Raw genomic sequence first — 19,125 nt, forward strand, 5'->3', positions numbered from 1 at the left:
TGAGGTAAATACTGTTACCTTTATTTTAAAGGTGATGGTACTGAGGCACAGAGAGATTAATTTCCCTTGGCTCTGGAATCTGTTCTTAATGCATTATGCTGCTTCTAAGAGCTAGTGCAAATTTTGTTATTAAGTCAAACTAGCTTTTCACTTGATTAGAATGATTAGGGAGGATATGGGAATTTCCTGGGGTCATAGAAATGTTCTGTAATCTTTATTGGAGTGTGTTACACAGGTGTATGTATGTGTCAGAACTCCTTAAATGTACACTTAAGATTTGTGCCCTTTATGTAATTGTACATCAATTTTAAAAAGATTTAAATCAGAGAGAGAGATGGGTGAGAAGGATCTGACTCCATAGTCCCAAATCAAGCAGCTTTTGTGAAAGGCTCCCATGAGTTTGTCACTGTATTAGATCCACTGCCTTTTAAAGAAGTAGAGAACATGGTCCTTAACAGGGAGTCACTGCACAGCTGGAGAAGAGAAGAGGCGGAAAAAGAAATTAACCATTAAATGAATAATCAAGCCTTCCCACCACCACACACGCACAAAATTTGCAAGATTATTGTAAAGATTAAATGCTGTATTCTTCACCTATAAATTAGGGGCGATAATACTTGCCTTTCAGGGTGTGAGAACTTAACAAGATAATATATATACAGTGTCTGGAGCTTACTGAGGACCAAATATTGGCATCTTTTTCTTCTGGTTAAATCTTAAGAGAATTTACAGAAGTCAAAACAAAAATCTACGTTTATCTTGGTATTATTTATAAAGTAGAAATAATTTATCCAGGAGTAAGAGGTTTGTTAAGTAGTTTTTGGTGTACTTATCTGAGGAAAATTATACTGTCATTAAAAACTTATGTTCCTTACAAATTTTAATGACAGCAAAATGTTTATAATAAGTAGTAAAAGATATGCTGTAAATTATATATGGTGTGATGTCAACTACAAAATTATATTCATGGAAAAATGTCAAAATTTAAGTTTTTATCTCTGCATGCTAGTAAGATAAGAAGTTTTGATTTTTTCATTATATTTTCTTTTTTTTTTCTAGGACTAGTATACATTATTAAAAACGTAGAGTTTGGGTGCCTGGGTGGCTCAGTGGGTTAAAGCCTCTACCTTCGGTTCAGGTCATGATCCCAGGGTCCTGGGATCCAGCCCAGCATTGGCACAGGCATCGGGCTCCCTACTCGGCAGGGAGCCTGCCTCTCTGCCTACTTGTGATCTCTGTCTGTCAAATAAATAAATGAAATCTTTAAAAAAAAAAAAAAAGTAGAGTTTTAACCATCTTGAAATTTATAAGCCAAAAAAATTATGACAGAACTCTTAAAGTGTAAGTAGAAGCCCATAAGAGTCATTTATAAAGATTAAAACTAAGGATATTAAAGGGAACAGCAATTTATTTTGTTTAAATCAAGGTTTTTTTGTTCATCCTACAAATATTGAACACCAGTTATGCGCCACGCAGTGTGTCAGGTGATATGAATTACTAACTCTATCCTCAAGGAATTCAGTCTGCTGGAAAAATCCCATAACAAGGTACTAATTACAATAAAACATAGCTCCTGTGCTGTGATATAAGCAGAGCATTTTAGGATTCCCCTCCACCAACCCTTCCTAGCTAACGACTAAGGGAGGTGGATGTTTTAGGATGGCTTTTTGGAAGGGGTGATACCTGAAATGAGTTTTTTATTTCTTCCACTCTTTTCACTGGAAGATGTTTACAGATTTTTATCCTCATCTGCATTTTAGCTGCAATACAGCAATGGAGATCAGAAGGTAGGATAGCAGTATGGCTGCATATCCCCATCCTTCAAAGCCGATTTATTGCCCCTGCTGCTTCCCTGGGTTTCTGCTTTCACCATGCGGAATCGGATTCATCCACGCTGACACTGTGGCTGGGAGAGGGACCCAGCAGATTACCAGGATATGCTACACATCAAGTAGGAGTTGCAGGTCAGTTTCAAACTAACAGTAAAATTGACCTTTTAGCGGTTTCGCCCAATTTTTTCTTACAGCTAAGTGGTATTTTATTCATGTGTAATGAACAGCTTGATCTTTGGGATTATTGAGTGCTTTAAACAGAAGTTTGTCTTACGAATCAGCAGAGGGCAGCACACCAAGCAAGTTTGGTGTTTAGTTTTCCAGAGGATAATTTTCAACATTTTTACATAGGTATTTGAATTTCAGTATTCAAATATTAACACTGAATTAGGATCAGGAGTAAGTCATTATGGTAAAACATATTAGTACTAATTATGTAAGTGTGTTAAGTACAAGATAACTTTTAGGTGAAATTTAAGGTAAAGAAAAGCAGATTTTTTATTTGGGCATTACTTCTTAAGGATATTTACATTAAGTTATGATGTGAAACAGTTGTTTAAGATACGCAATTTAAGTCTATTATGGATTTTTCAAGCCAGTGATTAACTCCAAAGATGTGGTCTTGAGAAATTCGCTCCAGGTTAAGACTGGAGTTCTTAAATTGTAGGGTGCATCAAAATCACCTGGAGGACTTGCTGAAAACACCCTGCTGGGCCCCACATCTAAGAGTTTCTGATTCAGCTGGTGTGGGATGTTGCCAGAAAATTTGCATTTCTAATAAATTTTTTGCTGCTACTGGCAATGTTAATTCTGGTCCCTGGACCATCCTTTGAGAACCAGGGCTAAGAAAATTCTTAGACTTCCAGGAAAAGTGAAATAGTAAAGACTACTGATGACTTAAATGAAAGCAGTATTATATGTAAGCTAGTAACTTAACTAATAATTTTATTTGCCTTCATACAACTTACAAGCGTTTTCAAAGGTAGTGTGCACCTTTGAGGTTAAAAAGGAGTTGTTCAAGGATGCCTAATGTTTTCTGTATCCATGATCTCACTCACTTTTAACAAATAGAGACATAAAAATTTCCGTTCTGCTCTACTTCAAAAGACTACTTGGCAATTTGATGACACCCTCACACTTCATTAGAAAGTCATGCAATTATCAATTCATTGGTACAGTCTTTTTAAATTAGACTTTTAAATCCAGTTATTATTACAGAATTAGTAATATATGCATAAAGAGTATATTATGAAGCCCTTGTTTGTAACTAAATTCTGTAGTATGTATTATAGATAAGATACACCGTAGGAGTTCAGGCAATGAGAGATCTGGAATTTGAACAGTCTTGAAGTATAACTAGGATATGAAGTGGCTATTAGGGGTGGCAATGAAATGATATAAGAAATTGTTTTGAAAAGGTATAGCATTTTTTAGGTGAAGGGAAAATAATTGACATTTATTGTTCTAAGCAACAGGAGGTAGGTATAGCAGATGAACATATCACCACAAAATACACCACTCTGAATATCTGCCATATTGATTATTTTGAGCTTGAGAAACACTAGATACAGGAAGGGTATTTTTTTTTTTTTTTAACCTAAAAGCAGGGCATACATTTTTTGTACCCGGAAGAGGAGACATTCTTATGGAAGATGGCAAGCTGACACCAAGTCAAGTCTATACAAATAAACCTTTAAAATAACCCTTGTATCCCTAATTTGCCCCCATATATGTCCTAGTCATTTTCCCACCATTTACCTCCCTTATCCCAACCCCCTTTTTCTTTTGTCTTGGCTCCATAATTCATTGCTCTTTGTTAAAATGATATATATATATGCCCCTGGGCTTAAACACTTTTTTGGGATTTTCACTCCTTTTAATCATCTTCATCACCAGCCAGTCCATGTAAATATGAAATCATATATATGTAAATATAATAAATTAAAAAATATGTATTTTTTTTCTCCATTAATCTGACAGAAGACATTCTGTCAACTCAGTTCATAGCCCTAGATACATAACCTAAGTGGGTAGAGGAAAAATCTTTCCTCCCCTATACTGGAATGGAGTGAGCTATGGTTTTGTTACTGTTCTTCGGACACAGCGAGCTTGTGTCTGCCTCGGAGCTTTAACACCTATTGGCTCCTCTTCCTGTAATGGTCTTTGCCAGGGCTTTATCTAGCTAGCTCTTTAGAGCTGAAGTTTCTGCTCCAACATCTCAAAAGTCTCCTGACCTTCCTGTCTAAAATACAGTCCTCCTGCATGCCAATCTCATCATTCGTGGCCCCTTTATCCAGGTCTGTTTTTCTATATAGCACCCATGACAATCTAAAATTATACCATGTACTTAATTTCCTCCACAATAATATAAAGTCTGTGAAAGCAGGTATTCTGTCTTTTCCACCACTGTCTTGTCAGGTTCAAGACAGTGTCTGGCATAAAGTAGATAAATATTTCTTGAATGATTAGATAGCTCTTAGAAACTTAAGTCCCCAGAGAGCACAGTTGTGTAGGGAAGGGACACTTGCATAGTGCAAATACCAGCTCAGAATCCAGACAGTTTTAGGGCTGTGTGAATATAAGCACTAAAAATGATACCACTCACATGAGTATTGTGAGGAATACCTGAGATAATGTGCATAAAGCACTTAGCACAGTACCTGACTAATCATAATAAAATAATAATCTCTCTTTAATCCCTGATCTCTTTGTGTTTATTTATCTTTTAAGTTGTGACCAGCAGGGGTCGCTCGCATTGTGCTTTAGCTTTGCTGGTTTTGTCTTGGAAGTATTTTGCTCTTGTTTATAATTCATTAGGGAAAATTGCAATTTGAGTAATCACAAGTTATTAAAATTTAAAAGTAGGTTTCCTTGGCATTTCTTTGGCATTCTAACCCTTATAAAGTCCAGTTAAATTATAGTTTATGCTTTCTAATGGAAGCCAGCATTAATGTTAATTATATCTCACTTAGTGGTTTTCCTTTTTTTAAACACTAAAATGTGCAGTTTTCATTTCAGAGAAATTTGTCCTTCCGTGTGTTATATATACCTATACCTTTCTGTATTTTATTTCTACATAGCATTGTCTCCTCATGTTCTATATAATTTGTTTTCTATTTGTTACTTTCTCATATGCACACCAGAATGTAAGCCCACTTAGGATATTTTGTTTTGTTTACCACTATATCCCTAGCACCTCAACAAATGCCTGACATATAACAGGGGTCAATTACTATATAAAGAATCCATAAGTATTATATATAGGAACTTAATTAATCTTAAAAGGGTGTGTAGAATATATCTTTTTAACAATATTTCCTCATATTATGTAAATATAAATATTTTTAAATTATAGCATTTAAAGGATTTAATGCAAATCATTAAGGTATCATTTATATTTTTGACCCAGGATTGTCAAAAAACTAAGAGACCTTCTTTATTTGAGTCCCTAACATCTATCCAAATGTGTAGTATGCTTGGCAGTGTATATACTGAATGAATAAATGAAAGGATTAGAACTTAGGACATATATAAAATAAACAGTTATCCCAAAGCAACCTATTGGTATGTTATAAAAGTCATATACACACATGATAAAAAAATATATACATGTAAGTGGCTTCAGGGAGATCCTGAACTGAATATTGAGATATTTGAGACTTAGATTATCAGGGGCACAACCCGTGTTCTATACAAGGAATAAAAATGAAAATAGAAAAGTCACCTCATTTATTCAATAAATGTTTTTAAGCACTTAAAATATGACATTAAAATAAGTGCTACAGAAGGATAGAAAAATTAATTTATTTATCTATGTACCATCAAGAATTGATGATCTAGAGAAGAAATTTATGGGACTGGTTATCCTACAATTTAGCATATGCTAGAACCATCATTAGTATTCCAGGTTGTTAAAAGAACCTGAGAAGCTGAGCAGTTTATTGCTGGAGAGATTTTAAAAGTGTCCATGGATGAGGTAGTAATTTATCTAGGCCTTCCAGGATGGGTACGATTTTGATGACCACAGATAGGCATATGGGAGGAGTCAAAGGTGAAAGAAATATTTCTCAATTATCTTTTACTTTTCCCCCAACAGGAGCTGTATTTGATGAAAATACTGGAAAAATATTGGTTGTACAAGATCGAAACAAAGTAAGTTGCTTCTGCTTTTTAAATTTTTTTTAAAATTTTAGTTTAATTAACCTACAGCATTGTATTAGTTTTAGGTGTGCAATATATTGATTCAGCAGTTGTGTATTTTCTCAGTGCTCATCACAGTAAGTGTACTCTTAATTCCCTTCCTCTGTTTTACTCATCCCCACACCTACTTCCCCTCTGGTAGCCAGCAGTTTATTCTCTACAGTGAAGAATCTGTTGTTTGGTTTGCCTCTTTTTTCCTTCAACCATTTGTTTTGTTTAAGTTGCTTCTACTTTGTAAATTGCTTTCTAAATGTTCAGTTCTCTCTAGAGGAAAATAAAATACAGAAATTTTTTTTAAAGATTTTATTTGTTTATTTGACAGACAGAGATCACAAGTAGACAGAGAGGCAGGCAGAGAGAGAGAGAGAGAGGGAAGCAGGCTCCCTGCTGAGCAGAGAGCCCGATGCGGGACTCGATCCCAGGACCCTGAGATCATGACCTGAGCCGAAGGCAGCGGCTTAACCCACTGAGCCACCCAGCAATCTGAGGGGTTTGAAGTGGCGGGGGGGTGGGAGGTTGGGGTACCAGGTGGTGGGTATTATAGAGGGCACGGCTTGCATGGAGCACTGGGTGTGGTGAAAAAATAATGAATAATATTTTTCCGAAAATAAATAAATTGAAAAAAAAATACAGAAATTTTTGTATGCTCAAGGAATTACAGAAAGATACTTTAAAAGTTCTTTCTAAGCAGTTGTGGATCAGGATTTTTTTTTTTAATTCAAAAATATAACTATGGAGGCCTTGAAAATGTCAGGATAACCTCACGTTCCTCACTATTATATTATGGCTACAGAAAAATATAAATGGCTATATTTAGGTGGGAAGACAACTGTGTTTCTCAGAGACTGACAAGATATTCTTCCATTCATTAAGCATTCAGTAAGCTCCCATTCTGAGCCAGGCGATGAGAATACAAAGATTATTAAAACAGTTTCCCTCATGTCCTGCAGTTTACTACCTATTTGGGAAAGCAGTCATACAACAGACAGTAACATTCACTTTGCCTTTAGAAAACCCCTGAAGACTTCTCAGAGGAGATAACATTCAAACTGGGTCTTGAAGAATGAATAGGAACTTACCAGGCCAAAAAAAGTGGCAGGGGGAGTGGGAGAGAGAAAAACAGAAAATTTAAATGGCAAATAAAAAGGCACAGAGAATTTACAAAGGTCCTAACATGGTATCTTAGTTTGTTCAAGCTACTATAACAAAAATACCATAGACAGGGTGGCTTAAACAACAGCCATTTATTTCTTATTTGGAGGCTGCGACAAGTTCAGGATCCTACCAGATTCAGTGTCTGGTTGGTCCCTCTTCCCAATTCATAGATGTTCATCTTCTCCGTGTCCTCACATGGCAGAAGGAACAACAGTTCTCTCTGGGGTCTCTTTTTAAGAACACTATTCCCATTCATGAAGACTCCACTCTCATGACATCATCACCTCTCATAGGTGATACCACACTGGGGATTAGGATTTCAACATGTGAATTTGGGTCCATTCCATGTAGTGTATAAATAATGGTTAAGAATTTCATTGTGGCTAGAAGTATAGGGAGTGGTAAAATATTTTATTTGAGAGGTAGATTAAGAACAGAATATAAAAAGCCTTGTACAACAAAATAAGTCTAGGCAACCAGAAGCAACAAAAACTTGTAAGAGAAGTACCATGGTTAGCATGAGATGTTTTCATACTTAGGACTGAAAGTGAAAGGGTATAATTATTTTGATACTTTCTGAGACTTCAGTAATATTGATAGAGTCAAACATTTTTCCTCAATATATATGCTCTTAAATTTTAAACTAAATATTTGTAACAATATCTAAAAGTATTCAGAATTGCTATCTAAAAAGCATGTTCATATTTATAAGGAACTTTCAAAGTTTTAGTTAAGGCAGGATCTCTGACTCAAACGAAGATTGATTGTCAACAAGTATTTTGAGTACCTGAAGTAATATTGTGCCTAGCCGTCAAGAACTTTTACTATTTATTTATTTATTATTTTTTCATATTAACATATATTGTATTATTAGTTTCAGAGGTAGAATTGAGTGATTCATCAGTTGCATACAACACCTCGTGCTCATTACTTAAATGCCCTCCGTAATGTCTATCACTCAGTTAATCCATCCCCTGCCCACCTCCCGTCTAGCATCATTCGGTTTGTTTCTTTTTTTTTTTTTTTAAGATTTTATTTATTTATTTGTCAGAGAGAGAGGGAGAGAGAGCGAGCACAGGCAGACAAAGAGGCAGGCAGAGGGAGAAGCAGGCTCCCTGCCGAGCAAGGAGCCCGATGTGGGACTCGATCCCAGGACGCTGGGATCATGACCTGAGCCGAAGGCAGCTGCTTAACCACCCAGGCGTCCCTCAGTTTGTTTCTTATAATTAAGTCTTTTAGGATTTGTTTCCCTCTCTGATTCTGTCTTATTTTTCCTTCCCTTCCCTTATTTTTGTCTCCTTTGTTTCTTAAATTCCACATGTGAGTGAAATCCACATATGATATATATATATATTATCATATCTTCTTAATCCATTCTTCTGCTGATGGACATCTGGGCTCTTACCATAGTTTGACTATTGTGGACATTGCTGCTATAAACATTGGAGTGTATGTGCCTCTTCGAAGCACTATGTTTGTATACTTTGGGTAAACACTTAGTAGTGCACTTGTTGGGTCATAGGACAGCTCTATTTTTACTTTTTGAGGAACCTCCATCCTATTTTTCAGAGTGACTGCACCAGTTTGTATTCCCACCAGCCATGAAAGAGGGTTCCACTTTCTCCATATCCTTGCCAACATCTGTTGTTTCCTAAGTTTTTTTTTAATTTTAGCCATTCTTACCTATGTGAGGTGGTATCTCACTGTGATTTTGATTTGTATTTCCCTGATGCCAGGTAATATTGAGCATTTTTTTCATGTGTCTATTGGCCATTCAGATGTCTTATTTGGAGGAGGAGTCAAGATGGCGGAGAAGAGGCAGGCTGAGACTACCTCAGCTAGCAGGAGATCAGCTAGAGAGCTTATCTAAAGATTGCAAACACCTGCAAATCCATCGGCAGATGGAAGAGAAGAAGAACAGCAATTCTAGAAACAGATGTCTTATTTGGAGAAGTGTCTGTGCATGTCTTCTGCCCATTTCTTGATTGGATATTTTGGGTTTTGGGTGTTGACAGGTTCTTCAGAGATTTTGTACAGTAGCCCTTTACCTGAAAAAACATTTGCAAGTATCTTATCCCAATCCGTAGGTCACCTTTTGGTTTTGTTGACTGTTTCCTTTGCTGTGCAAAAGCTTTTATCTTGATGAAGTCCCAATTGTTTATTTTTGCTTTTTCTCCTGGAAGAGAACACAGGCAGCAGCAACTTCTTGCTAGATACATCTCCAAAGGCAAGAGAACTGTCTAACAGTTACGTCTTTCATCCATTTTGAGTCTGTCACTGGTATATGGTGTAAGGAAGTGGTCCAGTTTTATTATTTTGAATATGGCTGTCCAATTTTCCCAACACCATTTGTTGAAGAGACTTTTATCCATTGGACATTCTTTCCTGCTTTGTCAAAGATTAGTTGACCATAGAGTTGAGGGTCCATTTCTGGGTTCTTTATTCTGTTCCATTGATCAGTGTGTCTGTTTATGTCACTACCATACTGTCTTGATGATTACAGCTTTGTAATATGACCTGAAGTCTGGAATTGTGATGCCTCCAGCTTTGGTTTTCCTTCTCAATATTCCTTTGGCTACTCAGAGTCTTTTCTGGTTCCATAGAAATTTCAGGATTGTTTGTTCCAGCTCTATGAAACATGCTGATGGTATTTTGGTAGGGATTACATTGAATGTGTAGATTGCTTTGGTTAGTATAGACATTTGAACATTTTTCTTCCAATCCATGAGCATGAAATATTTTTCCATTTATTTGTGTCTTCCTCAATTTACTTCACAAGTGTTCCATAGTTTTCAGAGTACAGATCCTTTACCCCTTTTGTTAGATTTATTCCTAAGTATCTTGTGATTTTTGGTGCAATTGTTAGGCTTGATTCCTTGATTTCTCTTTCTTCTACCTCATTGTTAGTGTATAGAAATGTGACTGACTTCTGTGCTCTGATTTTATATCCTGTTACTTTGCTGAATTCCTATATCAGTTCTAACAATTTTTTAGTGGAGTATTTCAGGTTTTCTGCATAGAGTATCATGTCAGCTGCTTAGAGTGAAAGTTTGACTTCTTTGCTGATTTGGATCCCTTTTATTTATTTTTGTTATCTGATTGCTGAGGCTAGAACTGCCAGTACTGTGTTAAACAGCAGTGGTGAGACTGGATATCCCTGTCATGTTCCTGACCTTTGGGGAAAAGCTCTCAGTTTTTCCCTGTTGAGGATGATATTTGCTATGGGCTTTTCATGTATGGCTTATATTTTATTGAGGTATGTTCCCTCTGTCCTTACACAGTGGAGAGTTTTTATCAAAAAAATGCTGTATTTTGTCAGATGCTTTTTCTGCATCTATTGAGAGGCTCATATGGTTCTTATCCTTTATTTTATTAATGTTATATATCACATTCATTGATTTGTGGATGCGAACACCCTTGCAGCGCAGGAATGAATCCTACTTGGTTGTGGTGAATATCTTTTTAATATCCTACTGGATCCTATTAACTAGTATCTTGGTGAGTATTTTGGCTTCCATGTTCATCAGTGATATTGGTCTGTAATTCTCCTTTTTGATGGGGTCTTTGGTTTTGGAATCAAGGTAGTGCTGACCTCATAGAAAGAGTGTGGAGGGCGCCTGGGTGGCTCAGTGGGTTAAGCCGCTGCCTTCGGCTCAGGTCATGATCTCAGGGTCCTGGGATCGAGTCCCGCATCGGGCTCTCTGCTCAGCAGGGAGCCTGCTTCCCTCTCTCTCTGCCTGCCTCTCCATCTACTTGTGATTTCTCTCTGTCAAATAAATAAATAAAATCTTTAAAAAAAAAAAAAAGAGAAAGAGTGTGGAAATTTTCCTTCCATTTCTATTTTTTGGAATAGTTTCAGAGGAATAGGTATTAGTTCTTCTTTGAATGTTTGGTAGGCCTTCACTTGGAGGCCATCTGGCCCTGGACTCTAGTTTGTTGGGAGACTTTTGATTCCTGATGAAATTTCTTTTCTAGTTATGGGTCTATTCATATTTTCTGTTTCTATTTCAGTTTTGGTAGTTTATATGTTCCTAGGAATGCATCCATTTCTTCCAGATTGCCCAGTTTGTTGACATACAATTGTTCTTAATATTCTCTTACAACTGTTTGTGTTTCTTTGGTGTTGGTTGTGATCTCTCCTCTTTCATTCATGATTGGGGTTGGGGAGCTTTCTCTTTTCTTTTTGATAAGTCTGGCTAGGGGTCTGTCGATCTTATTACTTCAAAGAAGGAGCTCCTAGTTTTGTCAATCTGTTCTACTATTCTTTTGGTTTCTATTTCATTAATTTCTGCTCTAGTCTTTATTATTTCTCCTTTCCTTCTGGATTTAGGCTTTATTTGTTGTTCTTTTTCCAGTTTCTTTAGGTGTGATGTTAGGATGTATATTTGAGACTTATCTTGTTTCTTGAGAAAGGCTTGTATTGCTATATACTTCCCTCTTAGGACCATGTTTGCTGCATTCCAAAGGTTCTGAACAGTTGTGTTTTTATTTTCATTTGTTTCCATGTATTTTTTTAATTCTTCTTTAATTTCTTGGTTGACCCATTTATTCTTTAGTAGGATGCTCTCTAACCTCCATGTAGTTGTGTTTCTTCCTGATTTTCTCTTGTGATTGAGTTCAAGTTTTAAAGCATTGTGGTCTAAAATATGCATGATATAATCTCAGTCTTTTTATACTATTTGAGATCTGATTTGTGACCCAGTATGTGATCTATTCTGAAGAATGTTCCATGTGCACTCAAGAAGAATGTGTATTCTGTTGCTTTAGGATGGAATGCTCTGAATATGTCTATGACATCCATCTGGTCCAGTGTATTATTCAAATCCCTTGTTTCCTTGCAGATTGTCTATTTATGATCTATCTGTTGCTGTGAGTGGGGTGTTAAAGTCCCCTACTATTATTGTATTATTATCTGTATGTTTCTTTAGTTTTGTTATTAATTGGTTTATATATTTGGCTGCTCCCAAATTAGGGGCAGAAATATTCACAATTGTTAGATCTTGTTGTATAGACACTTTTGTTATGATATGGTGTCCTTCATCTCTTACTACAGTCTTTGGTTTAAAATCTGGTTTGTCTGATCTAAGGATTGCTACTCCAGCTTTCTTTGGATAGCCATTAGCATGATAAATGGTTCTCCACCCCTTCACTTTCAATCTGGAGGTGTCTTTGGTCTAAAATGAGTTTCTTATAGTCTCTTGTATATCATTGGGTCTTGTTTTTTATCGAATCTGATACCTTATGTCTTTGGATTAGAGAATTTAGTATACTTATATTCAGAGTAATTATTGAAAGATAGGAGTTTAGTGTCATTGTATTATCTTAAAGTTGCTGTTTCTGTAGATTCCTTCTGTTCCTGTCTGATCTTTGTTATCTTTGGGCCCTCTCTTTGCTCAAAGGATCCCCTTTAATATTTCTTGCAGAGCTAATTTAGTGTTCATGAATTTCTTTAGTTTTTGTTTGTCCTGGAAACTCTTTATTTCTCTTCTATTCCTAATGACAGTCTTTCTGGGTAAAGTATTCTTGGTTGCATATTTTCCCCCATTTAGCACGATGAATATATCATGCCAGTTCTTTCTGGCCTGCCAAGTCTCTGTGGACAGGTCTGCTGCCAACCTTATGTTTCTACCCTTGTAGGTTAAGGACCTTTTGTCCTGAGTGACTTTCAGGATTTTCTCTTTATCTCTGAATATACAAGCTTCATTATTAATATGTAATGACTTTGACCTATTTTTGTTGATATTTGAGGGAGGAGGTTCTTTTTGCCTCCTGGACTTGGATGCCTGTTTCCTCCCTGGATTGGGGAAGGTCTCAGCTATAACTTGTTTGTTTGGGGTTTGTTTGTTTGTTTGTTTTTAAGATTTTATTTGTTCATTTGAGAGAGAGATAGAGAATACAAGCTGGGAGGAAGGGTAGAGGAAAAGGGAAAAGCAGGCTTCCCACTGAGCAAGGAACCCCATTCAGGGCTTGATCCCAGGACCCTGGGACCATGACATGAGCTGAAGGTAAATGCCCAACCAGCTGAACCCTATAATTTGTTCAAACAACCTTCTGCCTCTCTTTCTCATTCTTCATCTTCTGGGACCCCTATTATCCAGATATCATTTCTCTTTATGGTCCTGCAGATTTCTCCAAGTCTCCCTTCATGATCTAGTAGCTGCTTTTCTCTTTTTCTTAGCTTCCTTATTTTCCATCATTTTGTCTTCTATATCACTGACTCTCTCTTCTGCCTCATTTATCCTCCCTGTTAGAGCTTCCATTTGTGACTGCATCTAGGTAATAGCATTTTTAATTTTGGCCTGATAAGATTTTAGTTCTTTTATTTCTACAGTAAGAGATTGTCTAGTTCTTCTATGTTTTTTTTCAAGCCCAGCTGGTATCTTTATAATCGTTGTTTTGAATTCTATTTCTCACATTTTTTTAAAGATTTTATTTATTTGACAGACAGAGATCACAAGTAGGCAGAGAGGCAGGCAGAGAGAGAGAGGAAGGGAAGCAGACTCCCCACTGAGCAGAGAGCCCTATGCGGGGCTTGATCCCAGGACCCTGAGATCATGACCTGAGCCGAAGGCAGAGACTTTAACCCACTGAGCCACCCAGGCACCCCTAATTCCCACATTTTATTTTTATCTGTATTGGATACTACCTCCTTTCTTTTGGGGTGAGTTTCTCCCTTTGTAATTATGTCTGGAAAAGAATAGAAGAAAGAGAAAGAAGAGACAAAAGTAACAACACCAGAAAAATACAAACAAAACAACCCAGAAGGAAAAAAAAAATCAAAATAAGAAAAAAAGTCAAACAAAAAATGAAACAGGACAAAACACTAAACTAGATCCTTGCTGTATTTTGGTCTGTTTGTTAAAAGAAACTAGATCTCAAAATAGGAAAGAAAGGAAAACTTTTATATATAAACAAAAATAAAATAAAATGAAAGGAAAGGAAACCAAAATATTTTTAAGTGTACATCGTGTATATATATAAATAAAAATTTTAAAAGAATAAAAAATTGAAAAAATAAAATAGTTGAAAAAAAAACTGAAAGACTAAAGAATAATATGAAAAAACTATATACTGTTTATCCCAAGAGTAAAGTTTTGCAGTTCTCTCTGTAAACTTGGCTTGTTAGTTGTTCCTTCTGGCCCTCTGGGGGAGGGGCCTGTTGCACTGATTCTCAAGTGTCCTTGCCCTTGTGGAATTGAGCTTCCCTTGTGAGGCAGCCAGGCTCAGTGCAAACAGCTCCAGATTACTCTATATGGCTCTGTTTTTCTCCCTGAAGGAGTTCAACACCATTGGGGGGATGAAAATGGTGGCACCCTGCTCTCTAGCCCCGGAGCTTAAAGTTTGCACTCCCCACTCTTCAGTGAGCCCTCATAGAAAAGCAATCACTCTTGTCTCGCTGGCTTCCATTCGAACTTTGTATTTACCTAGTCTGTGACTGAGCATTTTTATCTGAGGCATGTAACCCAGTTTCCAGTCTCCAGACTTTACGGACTCCTGTGTGCATGCCATTCTCCCATGCCATTCCTCCCAGAGGAGGGATGGAGTCTTCCTGCCTTTTCCTGAGCCCCTGCCTAGAGAGTAGTCACAAGATCATGCAGTGGTTCACAGTTTACGGTAACACAGAGGAGAGATTTGGTGCCTAGACTCACTGTCTTCAGCTGGTTTCGCCACTCTAGTACCTGAGAAATCTGCCACTCTCAGGGACCCCATACTTCTTGTGAACCCGGGGATCCTGAGGCCCCACTCTCCAACCTGGGATTCTGCCCCACTTTGCCGCCTGAGCACCTTTAAGCCAGGGACATCCCCCATTGCACCTGACTTCTAAAAGTTCCAATTTTGCACTTCACTGCTTATAACACTTTGTGGTAGCCTTTTTTTTTTTTTTTTTTTTTTTTTTTTTGTTAGAGAGAGTGAGCACAGGCAGACAGAGTGGCAGGCAGAGAAGCAAGCTCCTGCTGAGCAAGGAGCCCGATGTGGGACTCGATCCCAGGACGCTGGAATCATGACCTGAGCCGAAGGCAGCCGCTTAACCAACTGAGCCACCCAGGCGTCCCTGTGGTAGCCTTTTAAGCAAGCTCCCTCCCCTCCTCCGTATCTTCCAGTATATCACTCAAGATTCACATCTCTGCACTTCCTATCTTCCAAAAAGTGCTTGCTTTTCTATTTGTAGGATTATAGCAATTCTTTCCTCAGATCTCCCATTGATTTAACAAGTGTTCAGAATGATTTGGTAACTATTTAGCTGAATTCCAGGGACCAGACAAAATTAGGGTCTCCTACCCCTCTGTCATCTTAACTCTTCCCTCTCTTTAGTACATTTTATATTTGAGTTGGACCATTTGATGGGAATGACTGGAGAGTAGTAAGCATGAATGAGTGGTGCAAGTTGGGCCTCATTAAAAGGGGGCCTGAGAGCCTGTCAGGGGAGTTTAGATTTGACATGGAACTAGTAACTCTTGAGGATTATAACTGAGATGGCAAAGTAATGAAGAAGATATATGGCAAACATAAAATTAGTAATAATATGCAAATAGATTGTTAACTATGTGCTAAATGAGGGAAATTTGGTATAAACAGAATGGACTTGGAATCAGGCTGACCTGAGTTCTAAACCCTGTGCCACTTGTACCTTGGCTAAGTCTCTGAGCCTTAGTTTCCTCCTCTTAAAATCTATATAATAATACCTTTAGTGGGATGTTTGGGTGGCTTTGTTGGTTAAGTATCTGCCTTCATCTTATGTCATGAGCTCAGGGTCTTGGGATTGAGCCCTGCATCGGGCTCCTTGCTTAGCAGAGAGTCTGCTTCTCCCTCTCTCTCTGCTCCTCCCCCTGCTCATGTGCATGCTCTCGCTCTCTCTCCCTGTGTCAAATATCATAATCTTTAAAAAAAAAAATACCTTTCTCATAGAAAGGATCCGTTAGCTCTCTTTTCCAACTGAATCCATACATACTTGAAACACACAGAAGTGTAACACAAGAAATGTATAGCAGTGTAAATCAATGCTGGGTAGAATTACCTTAACTATAATTTTAATGCTTTGTGCTCTCATTTATATCAGTTTACATCAATACACAACAGAGTGATGAGCACTATATTTGTTTTTCTTTTTTTGAATTTGTGTAACAAAAAGCCAAGAAAGCTCTTCGTTTTCTTGCTAAGAATAATGTGAAAAATAAGTAAAGATGTCTTTTTAGAAAAATATCTAATTACTGAAAGAGAGGCAGAGTCCTATTTAATTACTTAACATCTGCCCTAGGCCTATAATACCTTAACATTTCCAATGCTCACCTAAATTTTATAATGACATATGTTTTTCTGAACATTTTACTACATGTAACTAACAAAATTTTTACTATTGCTTATAAAAGTTTTTTTTTTAAGTTTTTATTTCAGTCACTCAGTGCCTATCATGACCAGTGCATTCCTTAATCCCCATCGCCTACTTCATCTGTCCCCCCACTTGCCTCTCCTCTGATAACCACCAGTTTGTTCTCTGTAGTTAAGAATGTTTTCTTGGTTTGTCATTCTCTCTCTCTTTTCCCTTTGCTCATTTGTTTTGTTCCTTAAGTTCCCTAGATAAAGTGAAATCATTTGGTGTTTTTCTTCCTCTAACTTATTTCACTTGGCATTATAGTACCTAGCTTGATTTATATCATTGCAAATAGCAAGATTTCCTTCTTTTTTATGACTGAATAATATTCCTGTGTGTGTGTCTGTGTGTGTGTGTGTGTGTGTGTGTACACCACATCTTCCTTATCCATTCGTCAATGGATGGACACTTCAGCTGCTTCCATATCTTGGCCATAGTGAACAATGCTGCTATATACATCAGGGTGCATGTATCCTTTGGAATTAGTGTTTTTGTATTCCTTGGATAAATACCCAGTAGTGCCATTGCTGGATCATAGGGAACTTCTTTTTTTTTCACTTTTTGAGGAATCCCATACTGTTTTCCAGAGTGGCTGCTCCAGGGTGCATTCCCACCAACAGGGCATGAGGATTCCTTATCCTACACATTGTCAGCAACACCTGTTGTTTCTTGTATTTTTAATTTTGGCCATTCTGACAAGTGTGAGGTAATATCTCATTGAAGTTTTGATTTGCATTTTCTTGATGATAAATGGTGATGAACATCTTTCATATGTCTGTTAGTCTTCTGTATGTCTTCTATAGAAAATCATCTGTTCATGTCTTCTCATTTTTTAATTAGATTATTTGTTTTTTGGGTGTTGAGTTTTATAAGTTCTTTATGTATGTTGGATACTCTTTATTCCTCTGTCATTTGCACTTTGTTCTTCCATTCCCTACGTTGCTTTTTAAGTTTTGTTGTTTCCTTCGCCGTGCAAAAGTTTTTATTTTGATGAAGGCCCAATAGTTTATTTTTATATTTGTTTCACTTGCCTCAGGGGACCTGCCTAGAAAAAAATTTTCTATGGCCAATGCCAAAGAAATTCTTGCATATGCTTTTTTCTAGCATTTTTATGGTTTCTGGTCTCACATTTAGGTCTTTCATCCATTTTGAATTTATTTTTGTGTATGGTGTAAGAAAGTGGTCCAGTTTCATTCTTTTGTATGTAGCTGACCAGTTTTTCCAATACCATTTTTTGAAGAGACTGTCTCTTTCCTATTAGATATACTTTCTTTCTTTGTCAAAGATTAGTTGATTATATAATTGTAGGATTTTTTTTCTGGGTTTTCTATCCCATTAATATATGTGTCTATTTTTGTGCCATACCATACTATTTTGATTACTACAGCTCTGTGGTATAACCTGTCCAGAACTGTGATGCATCCAGCTTTGCTTCTCTTTTTAAAGATTTCTTTCACTAGTCAGTGAGAAAGAAATATTTCACTATTCATACAGATTTTAGATTTTAGGATTATTTGTTCTATTTCTGTGAAAAATGCTATTGGTATTTGATGGGGATGGCATTGAATCTATAGACTACTTTGGATAGTATGGACATTTTAACAATATTTGTTCTTCCAGTCTGTAAGCATGGAATATCCACGTCTTTGTGTCACCTTCAATTTCTTTTATCAGTGTTTTTTCATTTTCAGTATACAGGTCTTTCACCTCTTTGGTTAGGTTTATTCCTAGGTATCTTATTATTTTGGGTGCAATTGTAAATGGGATTGTTTTCTTAATTTCAGCTTCTGATTTATTATTTGTGTATAGAAAGTGACAGATTTCTGTACATCAATTTTTGTATTCTACAACTTTACTGAATTTATTCTAGCAGATTCTTGTGAAATATTTAGGATTTTGTATACATAGGACCATATTATCTGCAAATAGTAGTTTTACTTCTTCCTTACAGATTTAGATCCATTTATTTTTGTTGTTGTTGTTATCTGACTGCTGTGGCCAGAACTTCCAGTACTCTGTTGAATATAAGTGGTGAGTCATCCTTGTCTTATTTCTGACCTTAGGAGAAAGGTTGTCAATTTTTCCCCATTAAGGATGATGTTAGCTGTGGGTTTTTCCTATATGGCCTTTATTATGTTGTGGTATGTTCCCTCTAACCTACTTTGTTGAGGGTTTTTATCATGAATGGATGTTATGTCCATTGAAATGATCATATGGTTCTTACCCTATTTTTTTAAAGATTTACTTATTTTAAAAGAGCATGGACGTACACGAGCAGGGGAATAGCAGTTGCGGTGGAGAGAATCTCAAAGGTGACTTCCCACTGAGTGCAGAGCCCAATATGGGGCTCAGTTTCATGACCCTAAGATGATGATCTAAGCTGAAATCAAGCATTGGACTCTCAACCGATTGAGACATCCAGGCACCCCATCATTTCTTTTTTTTTTTTTTTTTTTAATAAATGTGGTATATTATGTTTATTGATTTGTGAATGTTGAAACATCCTCGCACCCCAAGAATAAATCCCATTTGATCATGATAAATGATTTTTTTTCATGTATTCTTAGA

General features: G+C 36.8%; 1 protein-coding gene across 2 annotated transcripts in view; it reads left to right on the top strand.

Annotated features, from left to right (window-relative positions):
- Positions 1 to 19,125, top strand: part of NUDT6 (nudix hydrolase 6) — a 42,406-nt gene that overhangs the window by 1,692 nt on the left and 21,589 nt on the right. For both annotated transcript variants that reach the window (XM_044224063.1, XM_044224064.1), the window contains exons 2-3: positions 1,761 to 1,964; positions 5,929 to 5,984. In XM_044224063.1, the coding sequence (XP_044079998.1) occupies positions 1,761 to 1,964; positions 5,929 to 5,984 (260 nt within the window). The remainder of the gene's footprint in view (positions 1 to 1,760; positions 1,965 to 5,928; positions 5,985 to 19,125) is intronic.

The sequence above is a fragment of the Neovison vison genome, chromosome 11 (genome assembly GCF_020171115.1).
Source record: "Neovison vison isolate M4711 chromosome 11, ASM_NN_V1, whole genome shotgun sequence".
NCBI lineage: Eukaryota > Metazoa > Chordata > Mammalia > Carnivora > Mustelidae > Neogale > Neogale vison.